Raw genomic sequence first — 27,600 nt, 5'->3', positions numbered from 1 at the left:
TTGAGATGTAAACTTTGCTACTGTATTTCTGTTCTCCATTACTAGAAAACTGAAAGTTGCATAACTTTGCAGAACCTCTAAAACCACTGCAAACCCAAAGTGGAGGCCTCCATGGCCTAAAACACTTGCTCCAAAAGCAAGAGGCAGGTGCTTTTGGAGGTGGATAGAGGTCCACCAGTCCATTCATTCCCAGGCTTTGCAAGTATGAGGACCCATTTTGTAATTCCCCAAAATTCTGTAGACCCTGACATGATGGTAATTGTACTACTAGTATCTGTTGATTGAGAACATCTCCTATAATCTGAAGTTACTCTGGATTCACTCACAGATTTAAATGAATCTGTATTATATTAATCACAACAGCCTCTGCACACATTTGAAAAAATGATAGAAGACATTGTTTATTTAGTTTGTAGACAAGACGCTGCAAACTAGTGGCTTGGGCTGGACCTAGCCTATGGATATGCTTTGTTTGCCTTATACAAAGACACTTCAAAAAGTTCATGGGAAGATTTCTGTTATTTTTTCAATTCTGTTTTTCCATGAATTTTTTGAAGTACAACGCAGGCTTGTTGTTTTTAGTGCTGTTGTTGTTGTCATCATTTTAATTTGAATTATTTTCCAATATTTAAAAGTCAGTAGACGTCTTAGGTGGAGAACCACTGGCCTAGTCCCTCTTCTTTTGCAGTCCAGAAAACAGAAGCACAGTCAGATTATGTGACTTGCCCTAAGTCAGACAGAGCTGGAGCTAGACCACCAGTCTTTGACTCCCTCCCTAGGAGTCTTGTCATCAGATTGTAACACTGTTCTAGAAGACCGCAGAACTTGTTTTTTCTCATTTCACCTTCTTCACCCTCTGCCCCATCTTGGTACACCCAGTTTCCAAGAGACCAGTACCCAGTGCCCTCCTAGTCCGATCTAAGAGTTGTCACACCCAGTAAGAATCTCCTTCCCCTTCAAGACACTGTATTTCAGTCATTTTCTCTTCCCCTACCCCCATCTCAACTCCTACTCCCTCGGTGTGTTTGATCCTCAGACCGTACAAGTACATTATCCAATTAAAGAATTTAATAAACTCCAAGGCCAATGTGTAAAGGCACATTTAGTGTAAACTTAAATAATGTCAGCATGTTTCATCTTGAAAAAAATCTATAAGCTCCATCTGGATAGAAATCCAATTCTCATTTGGCTTAATATGCATTAATATCACAGTGTTAAGGACACTTACCACAGCTCCCTGGATGTGTAGAAATCAAATCATACTTCACCACCTTCCGGAAGAGAAATGTGACCCCCCCCCTCCCTTATTTGATTAAACAGAAGAAAGTATCTTTTAGAAATCCAACTCAACAATGATTAGGACAAAAAAACAATGTAATGAAAACAAGTAACATTATGAAAAATTGGAAAGCAGTTTAGGAAAAAGAAAGTAGATGTCCGTTTGGAGTCTGCGCTTATGGGTTGGTGGCAGGCCCAGTTCTTTGGCTAAGGTGAGAGCTGTCAGGTATGACAACCCTAACCCTCTGTAAATGTACTTGAAAAACAAGGGTACTTGGAAGGGAGTCATAGAAAAACAGCTGATGCCTTTTCCTTTTGTTCGTTTAGGATTAGGAGTTCCAGTCCTTATCTCAAATCGTGCAGCTTAAGTAGCTCGTGCTGTTTCTGTGGCTCACATGCAGCTTTTCTCTTCCAGGTTCTACATAGAGAGCATTTCGTACCTGAAGGATAATGCCACCATCGAGCTCTTCTTCCTCAATGCTAAGTCCTGTATCTACAAGGTAGGAAATTTCTCTTCCTGTTCAGTTTCCCATTGAAATCCTAAAGTCTCATTTGAAGCTCGAAATCCCAAGTTGTAGCCCCCTAAGGTGATTTTATTGATTAGGATGTAATTTATAAATTAGTTACTATAAAGAAATGAGAACTTCATGAAATGAGAGGCATCAGCTAAATAATGAGATTTCTTCCCATGCGTTGCTGTGTTTCTGGCTCCGTGGAGGTGTTCCTTAACCTGATTCTAAAGGTCTCTGTCAGCTGAGACAAAGAGGAAACCGAGACACGTACAGCAAATGCATTAATCAACTTAGGTCTCAAAATTATGAATGAACTTTTTAGAACCAAATACGAGTATATTTGACCATTTTTAGATAGCCTAGTAGTGTCTCCCAAGGGAGGCTATTGGCACTTTAAGTGAGACAATTTTTTTCTTTTTTTAAAATTGTGGTAAATACACATAAATTTACCATTTAATCATTTTTAAGTGTACAGTTTGGTGGCTTTAAGCTCATTCACATTGTTGTGCAGCCATCACCACCGTCCACCACCAGAACTTTTTCATCTTGCAGAACTGAAACTCTGTCCCCATTAAACAATACCTCCCCATCCCCACTCCCCCAACCCCTGGCCACCATTCCTCTTTCTGTCTCTGTGGATGTGACTGCTCTAGGGACCTCATATAAGTGGAATCATACAGTATTTGTCCTTTCGTGTCTGGCTTATTTCGCCTAGCATAATGTCCTCAAGGTTCATCCATGTTGTAGCAGGTGTCAGGATTTCCTTCCTCTTTCAGGCTGAGTAATATTTTATTGCATTTGTATACCATGTTTTGTTTATCCATTCATTTGTCAGTGGTCACGTGGGTTTCTTCCACCTCTTAGCTATTGTGAATAATGCTGTTAAGAACATGGGCATGTGAATATCTCTTTGAGTCCCTGCTTCCAATTCTTTGGGGCATATTCTCAGAAGTGGAATTGCTGGGCCATGTGGTAATTCTATTTTTCATCTTTTGAGGGGTCTTGATACTGTCTTCCACAGCAGCTGCACCACTTTATATTCCCACCAACAGTGCACAAGGGTTCCAGTTTCTCTACATCCTTGCCAACACTTGTAATTTTCTTTTTTTGGTCTTTGCTAGGGTTTTTGTTATTGGGGTTTTTAAAAAATTTTTTGTTGTTGTTCTTATTTTTTGTTAATAATAGCCATCCTAATGGGTGTGAGGTGGTATCTCCTTGTGGTTTTGCTTTGCGCTTCCCTAATGACGAGTGATGTTAAACATCTTTTCATGCGCTTATTGGCCATTTGCATATCTTCTTTAGAGAGATGTCTACTGAACAGAGACTTCTTAATTGAGTGGTACAATACCTTGCACTGCATCCAATTCCCCCATATGCTTGTAGTCTCTCCTTTCATTGGATAATCTAAAACGCCCACACACTCTCCAGCACACACCTCCTCCGTGGGGAGAGGGGCTTGCAGAACACCTCCCAGCTTGAGAACCACCTCCTAGCTTGAGAACCACTCTAGGAGGACATGTGTAAAGTAAACAACCACTCCCCTGGCTGCCTCCAGCCTGCACTCTATGTCTCATAAATGCGGCCTCTGTCACAGTTCCTATGTCTGCTCAATAGCAATCACAGAGAACAGCTAATACCTACTGTATTCATCTATTTCTGTGGCTTATAACAGAATACCTAAAACTGGGTAATTTATAAAGAAATGAAATGTATTTCTTATAGTGTCAGCAGCCAGGAAGTCCAAAGACCAGGAAACACATCTGGTGAGGGCCTCCTTCCTTGAGGGGTGATCTATGGCTACACAGGGTGTCACATGGCAAGAACGGGCTGAGCAAGAGAGGGCTAACCTCACTCACTCCCCTTATAAAGCCATCAGAACCATGCTTATTACTCCATAAATGGATCAACCCATTCTTCAAGGCCCCACCTTTCTATTATCATAATTGGATTTCCCCCCTGTTAACACTGTTATAATGGAGGTCAAGTTTCCAATACATGAGCTTTTGGGGAACACATTTGACCCATAACACTTACAAAGCTCACATAATGTGCAGGCTCAGTGCTGAGTGCTTCATGTGAATAGTCTAACTGAAACTTCACACACCTTTTGAGATGAATACTGCTTTTTATCCCTGGTTTCCCAATGAGGAAGATGTCCCAGGGAGAGATCCCCCCCACCCCCAGGTCCCATCTCTAATGAATGACAGAGTCAGGCGGGGTCACAGCAGGCTCCTGACTCCAGATCACAGAACTCAGCCTCGGGGCATGCTGCACCCTGGAGGGCAGACTCTCCCTGGAGCAGAGAATGCCCAAGCAGCACACAGGGAACTTCAAAGCCAAGGACACCTATTTGTAAAGTGGTCAATGGATGTATTTGAAGGAGTCCAAGGAGATTTGCTGCCTGTATTTTTGAATTTAACTAAATTCAGTTTTGGGGGATTTCAACAACCTAGTGAACCTTAAAACACACACACACACACACACACACACACACACACACACACACACACACACACACACACACACACACACGAGAATTGAAAAGGTATATTGGCTGTCACTTTTCCTTCTGGAAGTACTTTATCTAGCACGTTCATTGCACAGAACAGTTCCACCAAGGGCAAATGTTCAAAATAACAGAAGACCTGGTGGTGACCAAATGCAGTTCTGTGGAAAGACCTCACCTGGTGGCAGTTGCTGAGCCAGGACTTAAACTGGGCTCAAACCCAGAGCACTCAGACGACAGTGATTTTGGTTTTTGCTGAATGGTGGAAAAAGACTCTAACTGCTGTTCCAGGTACTTACAAATTCCTTCCTCTCTCTAAGCCCCCATTTTCCATTATAAAGTGGAAATAATAATGCCAGCCTTACAAACCTCACAGATTGTAAGAGTATCTGACGGGTTTTTTAAAGGAAAAAGTTCAGAAATAAAAGGTGAACACTGTCCACCAGGTGGCAGACTTGGCCAATAAAGTAAATGGCTGCAAAGTCACTAAATCCATGAAATCATTCCCAAGCCAAGTAAGGAAAAAGTTGCCCTGTGGGGAGGGGAGCGAGGGATGGGGAGAGGTTGATGAACAGATCCAAGGTTCTGATTAGACAGGAGGAATAAGTTCTGGTGTTCTGTTGCACCGGAGAGTTGATGACGGTTAAAGTAAGGTATTGCATATTACAAAATAACTAGAACAGAGGCTTTTGAATGGTCTCATCATAAAGAAATGATAAATGCATGAGATGCTGGATACACTGATTACTCTGATTTAATCATTATACAGCATATACGTGTATCAAAATATCAAGTTGTACCCCATAAATTGCAAAGTGACAATTTTAAAAATAAATTTTTAAAAAGTTTTATACAAATTATACTTGTATAGACCCCTGGGTAAAAAGAGAAGAGACAGTTTCTCTCTTGGAATTCTTCATTTCTGTCTCGTCCCAAGTGCTGAGCTGGTACTGAAGGCAACAGCCCTCTCAACGTCATGCATGCCAAGGACTCTGGGATTCATGGAAAATAAAAAAGAATAAATCCTCAGAACTAAATATTAACAGGGTCCCCAAGTGGAGGCCACGATGCATTTGGAGGCAGCCACATTTAGGGTCAAGGCGCCGACTGCATCAGCCTCCCTCCTGAGTGTCATTCCAGATCCCAAGCTGCCAGCTGTCTCTTCTCAAAATCTGTACTCAGCTTGGTCATGCAAATGACCATAAATGACCAAGGGATGGTATGTTGAACGTTTATATAGGTGACCAGATAGCATCGTGAGACCACCTGTCTCCCTCAGTAATCAAAACTAATGTCTTAATTTGCATAAGTTGACACTTAAAGTTTATAAAATGTTTTCACATGTATTGTCTCATTTGAGCCTCCTCACCTCTGAGTGGGACAGAGCAGGCAGGGCTCGTTCACTTTCTGGAGGAAGCTGGTGTTCAGAGAGTTTAAGGAACTTACTCAAAGGCAAGGAACTGGAAGTGGATGAACAGGTCATGTAACTTGTCTTACACAACTGTAAATATGTGAAGAGAGGGGGAGGCCTTGCAGCAGAGTGATTAGGAGTGGAGCGTGTGCCGTCAGACAGACGGGGCCTCTGCCACTTAGTAAATGCAGTCAGTGCGGAACACCCTCTGCAATGTCTCCAAGCTCCATTTCCTCTTTGATGGAACAAGATATTACAAGACTCCACCCACACCCTTCTTAGGCAGAAGATTCAGCAAGATAAAGCATCTAAAGTGCATAGCACCGGGCCAGGCACATTATTAGCTAGTTGGATTCAGACTCAAGTTGGTTCTCTTGGCTGAGATTTTCTTTGTGCCCCTGGCACTGCCTCCTGGCACTTCTGAGACCTTGGGGAGCCCAGAGGGCAGTGCCAGACCTGCTGTACTTAGCACAGGTTTAATATCAGCTCCCCGGCCCAGCCCCGGTTTCTTGGGGAATGAATCCTACAATGTATTAGAATCTAAGTTGTTCAAGTAAAATAAGCCCTTTATTCCTGCTTCCTCAAAGTCCTATTTCATTCACTTTTTAAAGTATTAACATTTATTTTTATCAAAGTAATGTATGACATAGTTTAAAAGTCAAGTGGTTCTAAAAGGCTTTTTATGAAAAAGAGCCCCAATCCCCCACCAAGTCCTGCCGCTTTTAACAATTTTAGCTGTTTTTTCCCTAATATTTACCTCTATATATCTAAATAATTGGCACTGGTCATTAGTCCTTGATTTGTGCACTTGAGATTTATTGAATTCCTATTAAGACAGGTGAGGATTAGGGTGTCCCAAACTACCACCCACACTTGACCCTTATCCCATTTTCTTTTATTTTTTCTATTGAAACATAATTGATTATATGTATTTGTGGGGTACAGAGTTGACTATCAGTACTCGTGTACCATATGTGATGAGCAAGTCAAGATAATTAGCATATTTGTCATTACAGAACGTACTTATTCTTTGTGTCCATTACGCAGTTTCTCCCCAGCTCCTTCCCCCTCCCCCTTTCCCACCTAATTCTGGGTTACAGCTTCAGTCATCCGCATGACTTTATTATGACTAATACAAGTAGTGTCCTACACTGGCGATTCCTTTTTTTAGACAACCATTTGTTTTACCCAAAGGGAATAAGTGCCTTGTTTAGTTTTTATGAACCCTTCACTTTTATTTCCAAAAGCTCCTCCAGATTCCCAAATGCATACCAACGTCAGTTTCCAAACGCGCTGGGTAATGCGTCACTTCCTCTCTTTGGCTTGATTTTGGCTGCAGCCACTGTTGCTTTTCCTGGAAGCCCCCAGCCTCCTCCACTCTGAATTCGGCATCCACAGCTCTCACCCCAGGACGCCCCTTCCCTAATTGGGCTCTTTCCTTCACCCCAGCTCCGTGCTGGGCCCTCTGTTTCCTGGATCCTGAGTCTTCCTGGGTTTTGTTTTACCCCAGTGTTACACTTGAGAACATCTTCCTGTACATTCAGAGAAAGTGCATGTGAAAAGGAATGGGTCCTTGCATATCTGAAAAAAGGCTGTGTTCTGCCTTCCTATCTGGTTAATAGCTTGACTGGATATAGAAATATAGAATGAAGACTTCTCTCAGAATATCAAAGGTCTTGTTCTGGAAAAGTCCACTATCCTACCCACTGTGTGTGACACCCCCTCCTGTTCCCCACAACACTGGGATCTTTTAGGTTCTCCTCTGTATTCCTCCTGATGTAAAATTTCAGGGTGGTGTACCCTGCTTGGGGTCTTTGTAAATCCATTATGCTGTGTGTTCGATGGGCACTTGTAGTCTGAGGCTTGTATTCTTTTTCAGTTCTGGGGGGTCTTTTGTATTGCTTCTCTGATATCTTCTCCCCTGGTGTGTCTGCCCTGTCTTTCTGGAACTCCTGTGGATCAGATGCTGGGCACAGCCTCCTTCTTTGACATTTCTATCTCCAGTTTTTCATCTCTGTCTTTTTATTCCTTCTGGTAGTTTTCATCAGTATTATCTTTAATCTCTTCTATGAACCTTTTAACCTTTGCTGTGGAATTTTTTGACTATCAAGAATTCCTTCGTAGTATCTGACCTTTCTCTTCTTTCATATTATCCTATTATTGTCTTAGGAACACAATATCCTTAACTTATCATCTTTTTAATATACTATTATAATTAATTATAATATTATCACACATATTCCCTGCTTTCTTTCTGTTTCCTTCCAGATCTTCCCCGCCCCCCCAGTTTGTTCATTTATTTATTTATTTATTCATTCATTCATTCATTCATTCATTTTTGGTCTCTACCTTTTCTGTACGAGGCTTTCCTTGATGTTCTGTGGATCCTGGCCTGTCCTTTCACATTTAAGAGTGATGCACATAAAATCTAACTAAGATGCTCTGAGGGCACAGGTTAAATGGTCCACTGGTGGATGTCCCTGTGGAATGACCCAGTGACAAGCTGATTCTTTCCATGGGGAACCCTGAATATCAGTGTCTGGACATCCTTTCTCTGTGGCTTTCCATTCTCCCCAAAGACCCTTCCCCCTTCCTGCCAGGACAAATCCTCCCATGTCCAGGGCTTGGGGAAGGGAGTGGCCTCAAATCTGGAAGTAGACTTCCTTTTAATTCCTACACTTACAGTCCACTGCATCCCAGCTGGCTGCTTATCTTCTCCGGAGAACAGCCCTTCAGTAGCAGAAAGGCGAGGAAAGGAGTCTCACTGTGTTTTGTTATCTTTCCCAGATTACGAACACCACCTTCCTCCCTTCCTCTCGTTCAGGACGCAGACAGCATGACCACAGCAGATTTCTCCCTCACTTTCCCTTTCCTTACATCTCTCTATTTTGTACAAAAAGAGTAGAAAAATGTAGTCATAATCTATGTGAGTTGCAGGAAATTAAACTATGTTTGTGAGAGAGCAGGGCCGTAATCGTCTTCTTTAGGTGGAGCTAGAAGTGTACAATAGGATTCCCGGACACCCCACATGGTCCAACAGCATTTCAGATGTGTTTTAATGCACTGTTTACAGGTGGGTGATGGAAAGGACATTTATTACCAAGGGATGGATAAAGATCATTTAGATATGTGTGTCCAGTTCTGTGGAAAACTTCCCTGGGAAGTCTGTCTGGGATGTTGTGTGTTTCCTGGGAAGAGACTTATGACACAGCAGAGCTCTCCTGCCAAGCCTTTTCCATCTGGTCTTTGCCTTTGGATGTGGCTTTCTACGCACCAGTGAAGAGCCCACCAGCCGTCCCCCACAGAAGGCAGCAGTCTTGTCACATAAGACAGCAGAGATTCAGTGGACGCCGGCTATCCTCTCAGCTCTTCCCCACTTTCAGGCTGCAAGATTGAATTCTGCCTGCTCTGAGTTCTGCACTGACAAAATGAGGTCACTATCAAAAATTACTCATTGCAATAATTTCCTGAAGCCTTGCAAACAGCAAATACTACTTCATAAAATGTCTGTTTAAATTCTTAAAGAGAAAGATTTCCACAAATTATAGATCTTAAAGTTAGAAGAGAAATAAGGAACCTTAGCTCCGGTCCCCAATCTCCTTCACATACAAACCTTTCAGAGAGAGAAGAAACTTCACTCTCACATTGAAAGACCTTCTCTTTCCATTCAGTTCCTCTTGGAGGAGTAATTTCATACTCATTTGATTTAGGTTGGGTGATGTGAGTGGCTGGTTGGAATGACTAAATGTGCTGTTGTGAATCTTCAGATAACTATCTAATTCTGCCCTGGCCCAAAGGGATTGGCCATCCACTATTAAAGTATATTTGTCACGTTTAAATTATGTCTGATCTCAACACTTCCCTTGTCCAACCATGATGACCAAGGAAACAGGACCCATGGTCACCATCTGAAGATGGACTAAAATGTGTTTCTTTGGGTTGGAGGAAAGTTAGCACAAGCATTTTTCCAAGTGAATTTTTATGATCACCTTCCATGACCTATCACTATACTGGGCACATAGCTGATGCCCAGAAAATTGTTTTTAATTATTACTTTCCAAAACCAGGGAGCTAGGATTTGCACATTTCATGGGAAATCACCAAGTTTGGTGCCTACATACATGCATTGACAGCAGATCATGGCAGAAAAGGAAAGGCTTAAAATGCCTGTTTTATGTGTACTTGGAGGTTAGAGGGTGGGAAGGAGGTCTTGCCCAGCCTTGCTTTCCAAGATGCCTGTATTGGTCTGGGAGCTTCATGTATTATTGAAGTTTAAGTAATCTTCCACATTTACCAAGTGGGTCTAATGCTATCAGTCTCGCTGATGTTGAAATAAATGGTCTTTATTCAAGATTGTCAAAGAGCTTTGCTAATGAGCAGATGATATCATCTCATCTGTAGGTGGGAGAAACAAAGCACAGAATCAAGTCCCATGGGACAAAGGAACCAACATAAATATTAGCCTCAGACCTACAGAATCCTAGTCCTTATCTCTTAGTTTGATTGATGCAGGTTTAGTGTGTGCCCTGTATGACAGAGAACAGAAGGAGAGAAGGAGAGAGAGTGACTTCCTTTGTCAACTCTCTAGGAACAAACTCACATGGACCCACCATCTGGCTGTGCCCATGACTTCTAAAAGAGAGATTCCTTAGGATCATGATACAGGCTGCATGCAGTGGATAGCATGAGAGATCCCAATGCCACAGAATTGGTCCTGGCTCAGCCTGAATGGCGTGCACCCCTGGGGATCATTAACAGACATGAAGTGACTTGACTGCCGGGAAACAGGGAAAGGGGAATTATCCAAGATCACATCAGTCTCATCCTGCATCACAGCACATTTGTCCAGGGGCAACTTCGTGGAATTTTCACGAGTTGTACATGAGGCATGGCAGCTACAGAGTCACAGGAGGAAGAGCGCAGGGTGGCTAAGTGTGGGCACCATGACCCACTGTGATGACAGACACTGTGCTAGTCAGGGTTCTCCAGAGAGACAGAGTCAGTAGGATATATAGAGAGAGATAAGAAGAGATTTATTGTGAGGGAGATTATGAGGCTTATGGGATTATGGAGACTGAGAAGTCCCACGATCACCGTCTGCAAGCTGGAGGCCCAGGAAAGCTGGTGATGAAATTTCAGTCTGAGTCTGAAGGCCTGAGAATCAGGGGGTCTGATGGCGTAAATCCCAGTCTGGGGCCAGGGAAGGTGAGATGAGTTGTCCCAGCTGGGATAGGGAGGGGCAAAAAAAAGAAAATTGAAAAAAGGGGCAAACTCCTTCTTCCTCCACCTTTTGTTTTCGTCAGGACCTCGAGGGATTGGGTGATGCCCGACCACATTGGGAAGGGCCATCTACTGAGTCCACCGATTCCAATCCCCATCTCCTCCAGAAACAGCCTCACAGATACACCCAGAAAAACATGTTTAGTCTGGACACCCCATGGCCAGTCAAGTTGACACAAAAATTAATCATCACATACACAGTGACCAATATACACGAGCATGTAGACACGCACACACAATGCTATCCCTCTCATTTGTAAAAAAACTACTAACGATTCCCATAAATATTAAGAAATGCTGAAAAAACGGGGACAAAACTGTGGAGATCAGATTATCTGTAGACACCGATGAACAGAAATAAATAATATGGACATGATATTTGTAGAGTGTTTTGTAGTTTCTAAAACATCTTGATACTTATGCCTCACCAAACCCCGTAAAATAATGGGAAAAGAAATTGTAACCCCCATTTTACTGATAAGGGCAATGAAACTCATGGAGCTCATGCAATCTAGCCAATATCCCCAAGCTGTCAGGGGGTTGGGACTAGAACCTGAAACTTCCAAGGGAGAGTAGAAATGATCTAGAGGGTGGCAAGACACTATAATCTTCAGATGTTTTGTGGGTGAGAAGAAAGATAACAGTTGAGAAGGATTCATTAACAAAACCCTTGCACCGGCCCTGCACGTCATTGAATGGACTTTGCAAAGGTCATCCTTACTGGAAACTTCTCAACCTACCATATGGTTGTTAATCACATTTTATAATGCAGTTATTTCATTAATCTTACATGGAAGTTGGAATTTCTCTAATCCCTGACCATGGAGGAATGCTTTTCATTAAGATTCTCAGTTGAGTGTAGAGACCACCACCAAGTGCCCCAGAGCAAAGGGGTCCTCCAGCTCTCAGGACTTTTGGAGACTATCCAGAACACCTGCCACTTGGGGGTCTCCTGGGGCTGTTTGTTTGGAACACTTGGAGACCCTCGGTGGAAATCTTTCTGAGAATAGTGTTAGTCATTATGCTGCTGATAAATGACCTCAGGCCTCTTCCTTCAGCTGGTTAATCACCAGGGATGAAACAATGCTGAGTGAGAGGAAGTGGGGACATCCTCCCCGGTGCTCCACAAAGCACATGCACACACGTGCAGATGGTCACGTTTTGTCTTCCCATCCCATTTTTCTCATGACCAAAGACAGCAGCACACATCATTCGGGAGTAAGGACAGTAGATGCCCGGAGTGCACACCAAAAGGCCACAAGAACCAAAAGACGTTATGTTCCCTTCCACCAGCGTCTCCCTCTTCCCAGTGAGTCTCAAGGTAAAATGACCACATTCCCACCAGACCACCCAAGATTCCCAGGCAGGAGTCTAGCTCAGAAAATGGCCCTGCAGGAACCACTCCTCCAGTGGCTCTGAGAGCTTTGGGGCCTTCAACACAGAGCTGTGGATTAAATAAGTGCAGAGGAGCGTCACCCCACCAGCCTCTCAGATGGCCAGGTGGAAACCATCAGTAGACCCTCCTTCGACAGTCTTCTCTGCCTGCTCTCCCACTTTCCCATGTTGTCCTCAGTTAAGGGAAAACCCAGAGCCCCAGGAAAGTATGGGATTTTTGCATACACTCTTCGCGGTCTCATTCAGTTTATTTTCTGTGCTTGAGCACAAACACATGAAAGAAACCACCTCTGGATTGCCAGAGAAGTCAGATGAGAAAAAGGTAGAGTTCGGTTTTTTTAATGCTGTGCAGCACACATTTCTAACACGAAGATGCCTGGAAACATCTATTAGCCCCCCTATGGGGATCTCGGCTTTCGGGTTTTGAAGTATAATGGGAAATTGGTGCAGTGGGCAAAAATTCTACAGCTCTGTTCCATCGCAGTAGAATCTTAAAAATAAAAATCACCTGGGAGGGCGACGTGGAAAGCGGGGGGAGTATCATGAAAAGAGACATCAGGGCATGAGGCAGAGACTGCCAGGACATGAAAGTCTTTTTTAACAATTAGGAATGCATCTCCCCACCATTTCTGGATTAGTTTTATACACATTCTTTAGATCTTTGTGTCCACTTCTCTGAGACATCAGGGAGGTGATCCTTGAACTTAATAAACATTAAATAGGAAAGGTAAGAGGTAACAATGCAACTCCCTTTCCCATCAGATTTTTCTCGTGTGTGCGGTGTTTGGGGCACGTCATCCTTTAGTCCTTTTCCCTTTTACTGGCTGCATTTTGACTCACGCTGTTTTTAATATCTTCACTGAGAGATGGTCAAGGTCAGAGAAGGTGAAAAGTCACCCCAGTTAAAAGTGCTAGTTCTCACTTACCCTGAGGACAACTGTGGTGAGAGAGATTTGGGGGTAGATCAGGTTAGACATTTCATGGTGCGTTTTGGGTAGCTTTGCTCTGGATAATAGTACCTTACAGCTAATATTCACCAACAGTACCTCATGGAACTACACAATGGGCTGTGTGAAATAATGTAAAACACCTTCCTCCTTTTCCCTCACCCCTGCTCCCAGAGAGTTATAGACATTTTCATTGAGCAGATGAACCACATGAAGAACTAACAGCTGTGTTCCCACTTAAATGGATTGTTTTCTGACGGTTGGTTTTGAGTTGCACTTTAGATAAGCCTCTCCATGGATGTTAACTATTAGCCCACTCTTGACCTTTAGCTGTAACGTAGGTGTAAATGTTTGACAGAGAGCACAGACATCCCAATACACCAGCAAGCGCACACGAGCCCATCCAGGAAGCCTAGTGGTGGGAAAAGAGACGAACGTCATGAGAGTGGGAATGATCTATTATGGAAACCCTGGACAATGTTTCTGTTAAATCATTTGTGCACTGTTAAATGATTTGCATTCTGATGGGACCTGGTAATCCCAGAACTGCAATTCCAAACATTCCTCCACATTCCAGTCCCGACTGTCACTATCAATTACAGCGCCCAGAAAACTCTTTCAGCTGGTTACACGGGAAGAATTATTGTCCCTGATTCTTCTATGCTTGTGAGTGCTCTCAGTCCCCACTTCTAAGGTGGTTCAGTTGCAAATATTACTATCCATCTTTGAAATTCCTAGGCCAGAAAGAGCCTGAATGAGATACCTCCTTCAAAAGACTCAGGCCTGCTTGAACGCATTGTTTTGAATTACAGGGACCAATTCTGGACCCCCCAAAATAATCAGAAAATCCACCGCACAATTTGGTTTATAATTCAAGTGAAAAGTAACTCTTTTTAAGCTAACTTCAATTATAAATATTGTTCTGAGACTATGTTGGCTGAAACTGAGTCTTTATTGGTTTGGGGAAACTGTACATCCTGAGGAAGATCGAATACTTGGCAAGAAGTGGGGGTTCATTTCCAGCCCCATTAAGGCCTGTGACTTTGGGCAAGTCCTTCGTGTTTTTGGATTTCCGTTCTCAACAAAAGGTCCAGGCTAGGTTAGCTGGTCTCTAAATCTCTCCTAGCAGTAACTTTCTGTCGTCCAGTCACTCATTATAGGATCTAGTGATATTAGGGAAAGAAAAATAAAGGTGGACATTTCTACTTAAGCTTGACAACAGAAACAGGAGGTGAATTAATTTGTTTTTATTCTTGAATACTGATGAACTCCAGCTCTCCCTTTGTCTTTAACATATGAGCTACATATAACAATAAAGGATTACGTACTTAAAAGTTTATTAACACGGTATATTATGTTAAGTGTTTTTACCACACACACACGAGAAAGAACACAAGGAAATTTGTGGGGGTAAGGAATATGTTTATTTTCTTGATTGTGGTGATGGTATCATGGGTATATGCATATGTCCAAACTCATCAAATTGTATACATTAAACATGTGCAGGGGTTTTTTGTGTGTTTCACTTACACCTCAATAAAGCTGTTAAAAAAAGATATGAACTATGTACATGTTAAAAAAAGATATACATTAGATTTCTTTCCAAAACCAAAGAGAGGTTTATGTCCTTTTAAGAACATGTCCCTAGATCACAATTAAATATTTGGGGGAAGAACTAATAGAGGAGAAGCATTTTTAAACTCAGCCGCTGTAACAGCGCTGGCCCACAGAACTTTCTGCAATGATAGAAATGCTCTATATCTGTGCTGACAATGTGGTAGGCACTAGCTACACTGAACTATTGAGCACATGAAAGAAATGTGGCTAGGGCAACTGAGGAACCGTATTTTTAATTTCATTTCATTTTAATTTAAAGAGTCACAATCCCATTGTGACATTTCTTTTAATAAAGCCTTGCTACTGGTTCTGAAGTAGAGTTTACAAGGAAAACACAAGTAAACCAGGAGAAACTGAGATCATCCAAGTGGTTATCAAGAAACCATACTCTAGTGATTAATAAGATTAAAAGGTTTGTAAAAAGCTGGGGACTGGCTCACCCCTTAATTGCTCATTAATATCTAAACATGAGGCCTTGTAGGCCCCGGACACTAGTCCATTTTGGCTAAGAGCTGTAAAAAAAGATGTGAGGGAGTATTTGGGACCAAGTAATTCAGAGCAGTGGCCTCAAGGACAAAGATAATCTATGAATAGTTGGGATTCTAGGAAACTCCTCAAAAAAGCAACACCAGGCCTCTTTTTAGAAAGCTGTCATAAGACGTAGTCGTTAAAGTACCAAACTTATCATCCTTGTTAATTTTTCCTTTCAGGAGCTTATTGATGTTGACAGTGAAGTGGTGTTTGAATTAGCTTCCTATATTTTACAGGTAAGTATTTCCCCCACCTGTGTGTCCCAGGGCCATCCATGGAAGAAAGCGTGGCCAGTAGCCATACCCACTATCTGCCTTCTTAACTTTCTCTGACCACAAGCTGGCAAGAGCTATTAGGGACGCTGATAGCATGGCAGTACATAGGGGATTTTAGTATTCTAGAAGTTTAAGAAAGCATATCTCTGTAAAGGAAACGTGTATTATCTGATCTTAGGAGAAACTGAGATCATTCAAGGACCCCGTTTTCTTTTGGTTTGGTGCCTCCACCCTGGGGAAAGCCAAGTAAATACCTAGAATTAGTTGCCAAAGAATCACCTCATACCCCCAAGAAAGACAAGGAAAAGCACTTTAGTTTATGCAAAAGCAACAAGAAGTGTTACAGAGTATTAGCTGTAACAATGGCAAGATGAGTTGAAATGATATCATTAATTTATATCTTCAATAAATACTTAATGAACAACTACTATGCTCAAGGCATTATGCTAGATTCACTAAAATTCCCATGGTCCCTGCCTCCAAAGACTTTGGTATAATTGGGAAATAGCCCACAATACACAACAAAACAAAAAGTAACCCAAGAAATAGTTCTATCCAGGCACACGTTCAGATTCAGGATCTCTAAACTAAAACAAGTTAGACCAGGGCCTAGAGGTAGAAATGTGCATTTTGTCATTATGAATCACTCTCTTTGTATGTGACTTTCTAAAGTTTAGTGTGTCATTTTCAAGTGGCAAATGCATGTGTTCCTTCTTAATTATGTTCCTGTAGCAAGTAGAATGATAGCAGTAGGAAGCCAAACTTGTTCAGGAGAGGAGTTGTGATTATAGAATGTATTTTAAAGTCTATATACTGGATTAGTGTGTTTCACTGATGTTGAATTTTTCCTTCTGCAGGAGGCAAAGGGAGATTTTTCTAGGTGAGTTTACAAAAGTGTTTTGTTTTGTTTTGTTTTGTTAAAAATGTATTCTGATGTCTCTCTATGAAAAGAAACTCTTCTGTGTGTCCTTTGTAGGAGGACAATTTATTAATATTATGTATTCTGTATTAATATGATGTATTATGATGAGATCCAACTTGTCAATGGAAACAGATGGATCAGGCAGAGAAACCAGTAATAGCAAGGAGGATGTTCTATACTGAATGAAAAGCCCACACATTACTAAGAAGCTGAAATTGGAACCCAATGTCAAACCGGGCTTGAGGTTTGTATGAGGTTTGACCAGTTTCCCAGGTGTCTCCGTGGAGCCTGGAACCACTGCTGCGGTATGAATATGGTTGCAGATAACCTGACAGTCCTAACAAGTATGTGGACGTCTTCTTCTTCTCTCAATTTAGTCCCCAATCTTCAAGGGGAAAAGTGCTGTCCCCTAGGGAGATTTCTTTCAGAAAAGTGTCACAACATAAGTATTCCACCTCTACTGTCCTTCCTTCACAGGATGTTAAGTTAAACAGACATAACTACTGGGAACCTGTGAACAGCTTTAATACCCTATAGAACTGCAACCTGGAATCTTGTCATTAAGCACTGCCTATTGACCGGCATGGCTGAAATTACCTCATAGTCTCTCATGATCATCCCTGGAGTCTTCCCAGAGCAGAGAGGGTGTAGCCATCCATTGACAGGACAGTCTGCTCAAAGACAGACGTTATTCCCGAGATTCTGTCTTATCAAACTCCTCTGAGAAAAGTCCAGGTTAGCCCATTCTTTAAGCATCAAGGTCTAGAGGCAAAAAGAGCAAACCACATGTACAGGCGAGCAAAGCATCAGGCATATGGTTCTAGCCCATCAGTAGGAAATTAGCAAGTTGGTATTAAAAAGAAATACAAGTCATACTTCTACTGTATTAAGGAACGTGTATGTTTCCCATGCTTTGACGGATTTGATCTGTAAATGCAGCATAAGCTACGTCAGTTGGAGGCCTACCTTGCCTGTCTTTGTCAAGCTTATACATTCACTGGTTTTTCAGGTCTTAACTGCTTCCTCTTTCCTTTCCCTGTGTGTTTCTAAGACTTTCTAATAAAGCCTGTGGTATATGTTCTCAAGTATCTCTGCAAAAGCAAAAAAGTATTTTTCAATCTAAAACAAGAGTTGGGAAACTTTTTCTGTAAAGGGACAGTCAATACCTTGGGTTTTGCAGGCTGCACAGTCTCTGTCACAATTACTCTTCCTTTCTAAGTGCAAAAGTAGCTGCAGATGATAGGTAAATGGGTGAGCATGATTGTGTTCCAATAAAATTTTATTTGTTGACATGGAAATTTGAGTTTCATATAAATTTTTGTGTATCACAAGATATTATTCTCTTTTTTATTTTTTTCAACCATTTAAAAATGTAAAAGCCACTCTTAGTTCATAAGCCATACAAAAACAAACAGAGGATTGGATTTGGCCTGCATGATGTGGTTGGCTGGCCTTTGATCCAAAATGTAGCAACTTTGGTTCAATTTGAATATTTGTGCAAGGAGATCTCCAAGCCCCCTTTATTTAGGTTTCCCAAGTCTTGGTATAAAGCAGAGGTAGTCCGATTTTTAAATAGATCGTGGCTCTAAAGAGCCTTAGATGGAGACCTTGAACTTTGTATGTGGCCAGTAACCATATACTGAATTTATTGAATGAAAAGTTTTCAGTTTATAGAAACTATACCATATTACATTGTTTCTTGTTATTTTTTTTATGACCTTAATTTGGTATTGGAATTTGGGGTTTTGATAAATACAAATCCATATCTACTTACAAACATTTCTGGAGTCCCGTGAAAAGTGGTTCAAAAACCACAAATCCAATGGATTCCAGTGTCTAGTCTATTTATTCTGAAGATATGTTTTCTCCCCCTTTTCTCTCACCAGCTCTGAACTCTGCCATAAATATTATTTATTTTGGGGGGTACTCTGACAGGATGGAATGTGAACCAGGAACAGCATAATCTGGCCCCACAGATCATGGGAACAACGAGTGGTCACACGGATTGCCAGGCAGGAGGAAGTGCAGGCCTGGCCTCCTCAGCAGTAATTCACGGCCCCCTAATGAGCCTGTGGAATGCCAGCTTCTTGGCTGAAATCAGGGAAACAAAGGATCCGGTTGAGTTTCATTTGTCAAAGTGCTGCATAGCCATTTGTTTGTAAGGGCAGCTGTCTGGGAAAGAAATAGCTGTCAGAGGAGGAGGGGAGGTCAGACACCTTATCCAAAAGGTCAGTTTCTCTCCTAGCATAAAACCCACACCACGGAAGGTGGAGGTGATCTATTACACGGGATGCCTTCGTAAACACCCGTTGTCTGTAGCAGGCCCATGGGTAGTAAACCTCTCGTCAGAGGTCCAGAGGAAAGGGTAGCTGGGAGTTTTGGAATGAGAGAAGTCACTCTACTTGGAAAGAGCCCCAAAACGTTGAAGTTGACCACATTTAACCAAATGGTGACAGGACATTAGGTGTTTCAGATGTCCAAAATGTAATATTACAGAAAGTTATTTTTGCCATATTAATGCATGACTCTATAGCATTCGTTGTATTTAACTGAATGACTTGGACTTATAAACATACCCTGTAAATATAATATGTTTTCCTGAACAAAACTAATAAAATAAGATGTCAGCTTAGAACATGCAGAACCCTGGGGAAGACATTTATATAAATGAAACAGAGTTGGCCAGTTAGCTCAGTTGGTTAGAGTACCACCATGTAACACCAAGGTCAAGGGTTCAGATCCTCGTACCAGCCAGCTGCCAAAAAGTAAATAAATAAATAAAATGTAGGGTCCAGGGTTGGACTCTGAGATATTCTAGAATCCAGAGGATCAAATAACCTTTTAAATAAATGGTCACATACAAAAGACAAAGTAAGTCTTTCATAGCCTAAGAGGTTCTGAATGGATAACTTCCTAAAAATTTATTTTTCTCCATGATGTTATTATCCTAGATATTTACATTTCAGTGACTAAATACAAATTACATTTATGTGAAATGAATATTCGAAAATCTATGAATTATGGGAGCAAACTTCTTGAAGCACAAGAGTAAAAGAGTTATTTTTACAAAAGAAGAAGTCAGAAGTGCTGAAATAGTTTAATAGAAAGAGAACCCAGAACTGTAACTACCCTTTCTCATGAAACTTAAAGGCTTTTCGGGGCGGGTTTTTTTTGGTTTTTTTGGTGGGGGAACTCTGTTTGCTCAGCAGGTCACTGAGGCTTATTCTTACACAACTCTTTTCTTTCCAGTTAATGGAAATGCTCACTTCCATGCCTTTTTTTTTAATTATTGAGGTAAAACATATATATAACATAAGAATTTTCATTTTAAGCACTTTAAACATATAATTGCTTGTAATTAATTACACTCACAATGCTGTGTAACCGCTACCTCTATCTATTTCCAAAACTTTTCGTCATCCTAAACATAATCTCTGTATCCATTGAGCGATAACTACTCATTATTCCTTCCCCACCCCAGACCCTGCCCCATTTCTGGTAACTTCTCATCTACTTCTGTCTCTGAATTTTCTTTTTAATTTATTTTTTCTTAATTGACTCATGTTAGTTGTATCTATTTATGGAGCACAATGTGACATTTGGGTACATTTACACTGTATGCAATGATGCTATCAGGGTGTTTAGCACATCCATCACTTCAAACATTTGTCACCTCTTTACGTTGGGAACATTCGACAACCTCTTGAGGTTACACAGTAATTTGTTGTTGGCTGTAGTGTTGGCCTACATTGCTCAAGAACAATAGATCTTATTCTTCCTATCTCTCTACAATTTTGTAGCCATTGGCCACCCTCTCCCTGTGCCACCTCCCCGTCCCTTTATCAATCTCTAGTAACCACTGTTCTACTCTCTACTTCTATGAGATCAACTTTTTAGCTTCCACATACGAGTAAGAACATGTGGTATTTCGCTTTCCATGCCTGGCTATTTCACTTAATATAATTTTCTCTAAGTTCATCCACGTTGCTGCAAATATCATTTCTTTTTTTAAGGCTGAGTAGTATTCCACTGTGTATATGCCACATTTTCTTTATCCACTAATCTGCTGATGGACATTCAGGTTGGTTCCAACTCTTGGCTGTTGTGAATAGAGCCGCGATAAACACAAGAGTCCGTTCCTTTGGACATATACCCAGTAGTGGGATTTCTGGATCATTTCATCTGTAGTTTTTTGAGAAATCTCCATACTGTTATCCATAATGGCTGTACGAATTTACACTCCTACCAATAATGTGTAAGAGTTCCCTTTCCTCCACATACTCATCAACATTTGTTATTTTCTGTCTTTTTGATAATAGCCATTCTAACTCGGTTGACATGAAATCTCATTGTCGTTTTTATTTGCATTTCTCTGATGATTAGTGATGTTGAGCATTTTTTCATATATCTATTGGCCGTTTGTATGTCTTCTTTTGAGAAACGTCTGTTCAGTTCATTTGCCCATTTTTTAATTAGATTATTTGTTTTTTTACTATCGAGTTGTTTGAGCTCTTTGTATATTCTAGATATTAATCCCTTGTCAGATGCATGGTTGCAAATATTTTCCATTCTGCAGGTTGTCTTTTCACTCTATTGATTGTTTCCTTTGCTGTGCAGAAGCTATTTAATTTGATATAATCCCATTTGTTTATTTTTTCTTTTGTTGCCTGTGCTTTTCCTTGCCTTTCGGAACTTTACCATGAAATATTGGGTTTAGCATTGCTGAAAGAACATGACTGAGGTATACAGATAGACAAATAGTATTGTCTATGATCAGAAGAAATACACGCTCTACGTGTTCATATTCTAACATATGGTGGACAAATTTGTATGCTGTCATTAAGGGTTAAAAAAATAGTCTTATCTAAAAATAATATTTTCTCACTTTTAATATTTTCCTTAGCACAGCATGTAGTAATCTCATTTCATTTCCTGGTGTATATTCATGTAAAAAAAAAAAAACAGAACAAAACTCATGTCTATCAACAATCAGGAAATCAGGAAAATTGGCATTTCTGTTTAAAAACAATTTTGCACAGCCTCAGGCCTATTAACCAAGACACCTATAGGAGTAAATATTAGGCGGAGAAGGGCCAACTCAGTTTAAAACAAAAAGCTCTCATTAGATAATCACTGTTGAACATTAGTCGACTAATGGATGTTATCTATGATTTATACATACTTCATTCATCGCAGGCACTGCAGTGATTTGAGTGTAGAGCACTGATGTTTTCTACTCAAGAACTTTTTTCTAAGACCTTTGGGTTACTGCAGAAAAATAATATCCTCTTTGTTTAAAAGGTCAGTGCAGAGAACACCTCATTTAATCAACTAACAAGACATGCAAATTTTCTAGATATATTCTAATTTAATTTAGTAGAAGACTTATTGCTACACTCTAGTAAACAAGGTATTTACATGCAAGTACTTGATTTTTGGCTTTTTCTCAAAGGTGACCTTAACTGAAAACCCTATCGGCCAATCTTCTTGCCCTGATTTTGAGGATCACTTAGTTTTTCACCTTCTGCCAGCCCTTCTGATCTTTCTAAAAGTGTGACAATTTTTTTTAAGATTATAATTTTAAACATCTTACAAAAGTAAAGTGATTTTAAAATGCTTTATGCTGGGCAGCATAAATCATAAATGCCAAAAATCACACTACCCTTGATATAAGGAATCGCCCATACACTAACAGAGTAAAAAATGCCTGTGGTATAGAATTTTTTGTTAAGATTTATTGAAACCATATCAGTAAAGCTCTGTTACTCTGGGCCATCTGTGGGAACCTGAAAATATCTTTGTTACAGAAGACTGGATGTACTGATGCTAATCACTAAAACAGGATTCTCCCAGCATGAGATTTATTGGGCCAGTAAGCAAACAGCCCCTAAAAATAATTGATATTAAGGAAATTTCTTGTTAAGATCCAGGGGCCACATTTTGCCTGCCTGGAGCCTTCCCCATTCAGCAGAGCCTGTCGCATGCTTTAGAGGCCATGGAAGGTTCTGCAGGCTTGCCATTCCAAATAAACACAGCAACCAAAGGAACAGAAGTGAGGCTTTGATTGAATACTGGGGGGTCAGTCTAGATGACATCTGTACAAAATTAAATGCTGGTCCAAGTGAGAGAGTATCCACTTATTAGAGTTCAGTGGTCGGTAAGAAATCTTCCTATGTCTGTGAGTTAGCAGTCTGCAGGTTTCTAATTCTTTCTTTAAAGAAAAAAAAAAGTCCTGCTTTTAGAAATAGAGTGACACATTACTCAATCAATAGAAACAAATAGCAATCATCTATTAACAAGGAAAATTGATTTTCAACTCCATTTTAGAAGAGGAACTGGAGTATTTATTTGTGCTGAAAAATTCCCATTAGCTTCACAGACCTCATGTTCCTAGGTCCCTGGGAGAGCAGTTAGATGCAAAAAGCGTGAAGACCATTTAATATTTTACTTTCTATAAACCACAAGACTGTGTGGTCACTAGTCTAGAGAGAAAGACATTTTTTGTGACCAAAAGAGTGCCCTCTTGATTTTTTTTTTCTTTGTTTGAAACATGTTCTGCTTTTTCACAGAGCATTTGTGAATTAATGTAAACTAAACTTGGCTAGCTGGTATCTGAAATTCCAGGTTTGTAAGTCTTTCCTGTCAGGACAGAGGATGCCTTCTAGGCAGATATAGGTTAAAGGAAGAATTTCAGAAGACGAACAAGGAAAGAAGGCAAACAGCTAATTTTCTTCTAAAAGACTTTTTTTTTTTCAGTAATATAAACATTTGTAATGATTGCTAGCTTTAAAAAGATGACAAAGTTATTTTCTTGCCCAGCTAACAGACAACACAGAGAGTTGATTAATCTAAAGTAGCAGCTATAAGTCACAATTCCTAGTTTACCGATATCATTGCTTTGATTCTCTTAGTACTACAACTCTGAGCAAGCTAGTTTTAAATCATTATTGGGCCATTTTGATCATTTGGGGTATATTTTCCTACAATTTTTAATTGGCTCTTCAAGGAAAGCAGCTGGCACTATAATTACTCAAAAAATACTCAGACAGCTATGTTTGGAATAGTTAACATTTGGAATATGACTTACATAACCTAACAGGATCTTTAATACCTAAATTTGCGAATTTCCCTACTAAAAACATCCTAGAAAAAAAAGTCATCTGTTAAACCTGAAACACACTTATCAACCCAAAAAAGAGTTTTTGAGGGAAGAATCGAAATTAATATCATTCTTATATATTATTTTACGAAAAGAAAGAAAGAAGGGTGTTTTCCCATGATTTAAAAACGACTTTGACGACCATGAGTAATTCAGGAACAGCTGGAATCTTTCACGCCAGCAAGAGCTTTTGAAAGGAACAGAATTTGTGAAAAGTTGAAGCAAAATGTTCAAGTGGAAAAGTTATAAATTGTTACAGAAAGCTTTGTTTTGAGCACAAAGTCCATCTGGCTGAGGTTTTGAGGGTGTAATTCACATTTTCAAAGCATAAAAAAGTATTCAGATAGGTTTTTTTTGCAGGATGATATTCTTCAAATTCTATGGGAATCGTCTAGCTATAAAAGCAAGGAGGAAATTTTATATTATGACAGCTTATCTCTTTGGTTAAGCATTTAAGATCAATATCACATTTTGAGTCCACCTTGTGAATAACAAAAAATTTCACAGCTATGACACTATGTCAGCTTTTCAGGATTGAGATTCCCAATCTAAAGGGTGATACTGTAGAAAATCAATTATTTGTTTCCTCTTGTGCTGTTTGAGTCAAATTATTTGCCTGAAGTTGAAGACTTCTGAAACCATTTTTTAAACTTGTTTTGAATTTCACACGTTTACAACCAAGTTAGAAATTCACAAAACTTTCCTTGCAGCAGACTCATTAAGGAAAGAAGGAATAAAGATTATTAGAATAAATTATTTTAATATTTTTATTATTTTAATTATTATAAATAAATTATTTTATAATGTATCGATTAGCATCAGAGACAAAGGCGTGCAATTCATAAATGTGTTTGTAATTTTGCCCCTTTGTGCAGTGGGTAAATTAGTGTGACATGTTCATCTACAACACACGCCCGGGAATCCAGAATCGCATGCTGGAAAAAAAAAAAAAATCTCTGCGAGTCTCAAGGTGCTTCCCTTTGTGTCCAAGTGATCAAACACATGGCAGGAGAAGTTTCACAGCCAGTGCAAAGAGAAGACACCTACAACATTTCCCACCCCCTCAGCTTCACTGAGCCTTCCCTGCACACCTGGGGGGGAAAGTGTGTGATAGGGTGGAGGTAGACAAGTATTCTCATTTTCTCTGATGTAACCTCACCTTCACCTTGATTCACAAAAAATGAAGGAGGAGGAAGGAAAACAAAAGGAAAGGAGTTTGTTTACCGCATGATTTTTAAAGGTCAGCAAAGAAAAAAAAAATCTATGACTTCCCTTGTTCACCTGTCTCAGAGTTTTCTAGGTTCATTACATGATGGAAGAAAGGAATTCAGATCCACAATGCGTATTTGAAACTTGAGGGTCCCCATGTTTCCAAATTCAGAATTGTTCAGGTCTTAGGTAATTCATTGCTGGTGCCGTGTGTTCCTGAACACCCTGGGCAGGGTCTGGGGCAGCACCCAGACTCGAACACATCAACACTCGCGCATCAAAATATGGGTGTTCACACCAAGTGGGGGAGATGAAGGCCAAACGTGGCCACATGCATAAAAGTTAAATTTGCCACCAAATGGGTTAAGAAAAATTTGTTTCTTAGAGCTTTTTGGATTTGGAATTGTGGATAGTGGATAGAGGATTTGTAATGCTCCTTTTTACTTAAGGTAATACATCTCCCTGGAGAAATTTATCTTCATGATATGTTCATAAACTATGGAGGAGTCAGTCCGATGCTAGCACAATATTACCATTTCTGAATTTCACGTTATTCCTTTATGTGACACCAGCATAACATTAGCGCTCTATTGTTTTTGTACCAGTGCAGAGCAAAAAAAAAAAAAAAAAACTGGTTTCAGGGAGAATTCTGCAGCACTAAGCAGATTCTGCTTGCCCTAGGCTTCTCGCACATCTTATTTAACCCAAGGGGAGTTTCCTGTAAAAGTTACTTCCTAGTTTTTAAAAGGAAAACCAACACATTACGGATTTTCTAATCCTTCTTTCAAGTGCTATTTGTGCTTTCTTCACTTTACAGTGTCTCGGTTAAATTTGTTGTTTTTGTTCATTGTGGCAAATTCCCTATCTGATGTATTGCTAGAAATCTTCATTCTTCCCCAGTGGATCATTCTAACTTACCATGTTGTATGAGCAGTTTAGGCAGCAGAAGACAGGCACATCATCTCAAAAAAAGAAAAAACTCTAAATTAAAGGCCAACACAGCATTCACACACAACTATTTTGCTGGCAACATTAATGACTACGTAAAAGTTTTGAATAAAATCTGGTTAATATTAAAAATAAGAAGACGTGAGTTTTATTCTGAGTTTAGCAACTGGCTCTTTAAGAGACCCTTCTGCTTTTTTCTAAAAATGCACTATGTTAAGGTGTTTTATAAGTTGGGATTTATCAGGTCCAATGAACTCTGGGGAAAACGTCAAAGTGAGGACATAGAGAGAGGAAGCTGGAAACTTCTAGCTCATTTTTAGAGTGACCAGGACGCCCATTAGGGCAGTTTTCTGATTTTCAGCCACAGAGTTTGGCCAGTTTGACAGGGCTGTACACCTCTAAGTTATTACAGATGTTTATAAACAGCAGAAAGGCAAACAGAACATTTCTGCATGTTTGTCCCTTGGGAAGGATTAAGAGTCATGGATTCTTTCCAGAATGTAATGGGTTTGGACAAGCTTCACGCTTGGGGATTCCTTGTTATATTTTCCTGTGCAACCTTGCCCTGGAGGACAACTAGAGAAGCCACTGCAACCTCCAGCAAGAGAGTCAAGCATGTGGCTGTCATCGGGAAACTTGTTTGCCAACAAATGAGTGTTTGGTGGGTAAAATGATCCCATCCTCCTTTAGATCCTTCCTTCCGCAAATATACTTCAGATGGGTAAACCCCAACTCATGTTTCAGCTCAGTAAAGGAGCTGCTACTAATAGCCTTTCTCACTGCTTCTTCCAGTAAAAGTTTATCCAATAACAGTGCCTTTTGGTATTTAGGACACCATCATAGGAGCTTATGAACCAATGAACCGAATCACTTTTCTCAGGCAACTGACAGTTAAACAGGGAGAGAAGATCCAGAAATTCATCATTGTGGGTTCTCGAGTGTTTGGCAAACTGAATACTTGCTTAAACTATGCCTAATTAGCATGCGAGTAAAAATTCCAAACCATACTTGCGAGCTGAATTTTCCTACACACTGGGAGCTTACCTATTTGAAAACCCATTGCCCACAGGGGCAGTCTGCATTCTCTTACCTGGCATTGAAATTCTGTGCCTCACCTGCCTTTTCACTGTATTGCCACTTACATCCACACACTCCAATTGATTCATCTCTTCAGATCAAGTTCTAGGACCTCCACAGCTCTGCTGTGTTCCGCTTGGGAGAAAATAGTATTCCTATCCTTTCTTCATGCGAGACCTCCCCCAAAACCTGCTCTTACACCAGAGCCCAAAGAGGCCTTCCCTTCCTCTGAGCTTTCAAATTTGTTGTTGTTTGAATTGACATGATCAGACACTACCCATGTGGTCAGTTATCCTTGCATGCATGCCTCTTGCCTCCTGAGCACCTTTTGGAGAAGGACTATGTCTCATTGTTTTCTGTAGCCACTATGATACTTGCCACATAATAGCAGGAACTCCAAAAATACCTTCAGCTTATTGATTATTAATTGATAAGTCCTTTCCTGATCACCTACATGATGACAGTTCAAGTACTTGGATGTGCTGATCCAAACAGTCAGAAGTTGGGCTTTTCCTTCTGGTTGGTTGTTCGAA

General features: G+C 40.4%; 1 protein-coding gene across 3 annotated transcripts in view; it reads left to right on the top strand.

Moving 5' to 3' along the window:
- FRMD4A (FERM domain containing 4A) overlaps positions 1–27,600 on the top strand; it is a 204,342-nt gene that overhangs the window by 90,749 nt on the left and 85,993 nt on the right. For all 3 annotated transcript variants that reach the window (XM_063099750.1, XM_063099752.1, XM_063099749.1), the window contains exons 5-7: positions 1,694–1,778; positions 15,657–15,713; positions 16,610–16,632. In XM_063099750.1, coding sequence (XP_062955820.1) covers positions 1,694–1,778; positions 15,657–15,713; positions 16,610–16,632 — 165 coding nt within the window. The remainder of the gene's footprint in view (positions 1–1,693; positions 1,779–15,656; positions 15,714–16,609; positions 16,633–27,600) is intronic.

This window comes from Cynocephalus volans, chromosome 6, assembly GCF_027409185.1.
Source record: "Cynocephalus volans isolate mCynVol1 chromosome 6, mCynVol1.pri, whole genome shotgun sequence".
NCBI classification, from domain to species: domain Eukaryota; kingdom Metazoa; phylum Chordata; class Mammalia; order Dermoptera; family Cynocephalidae; genus Cynocephalus; species Cynocephalus volans.
The sequence above is the reverse complement of the archived record's forward strand: the minus strand, read 5'-3'. Positions and strand labels throughout refer to the sequence as shown.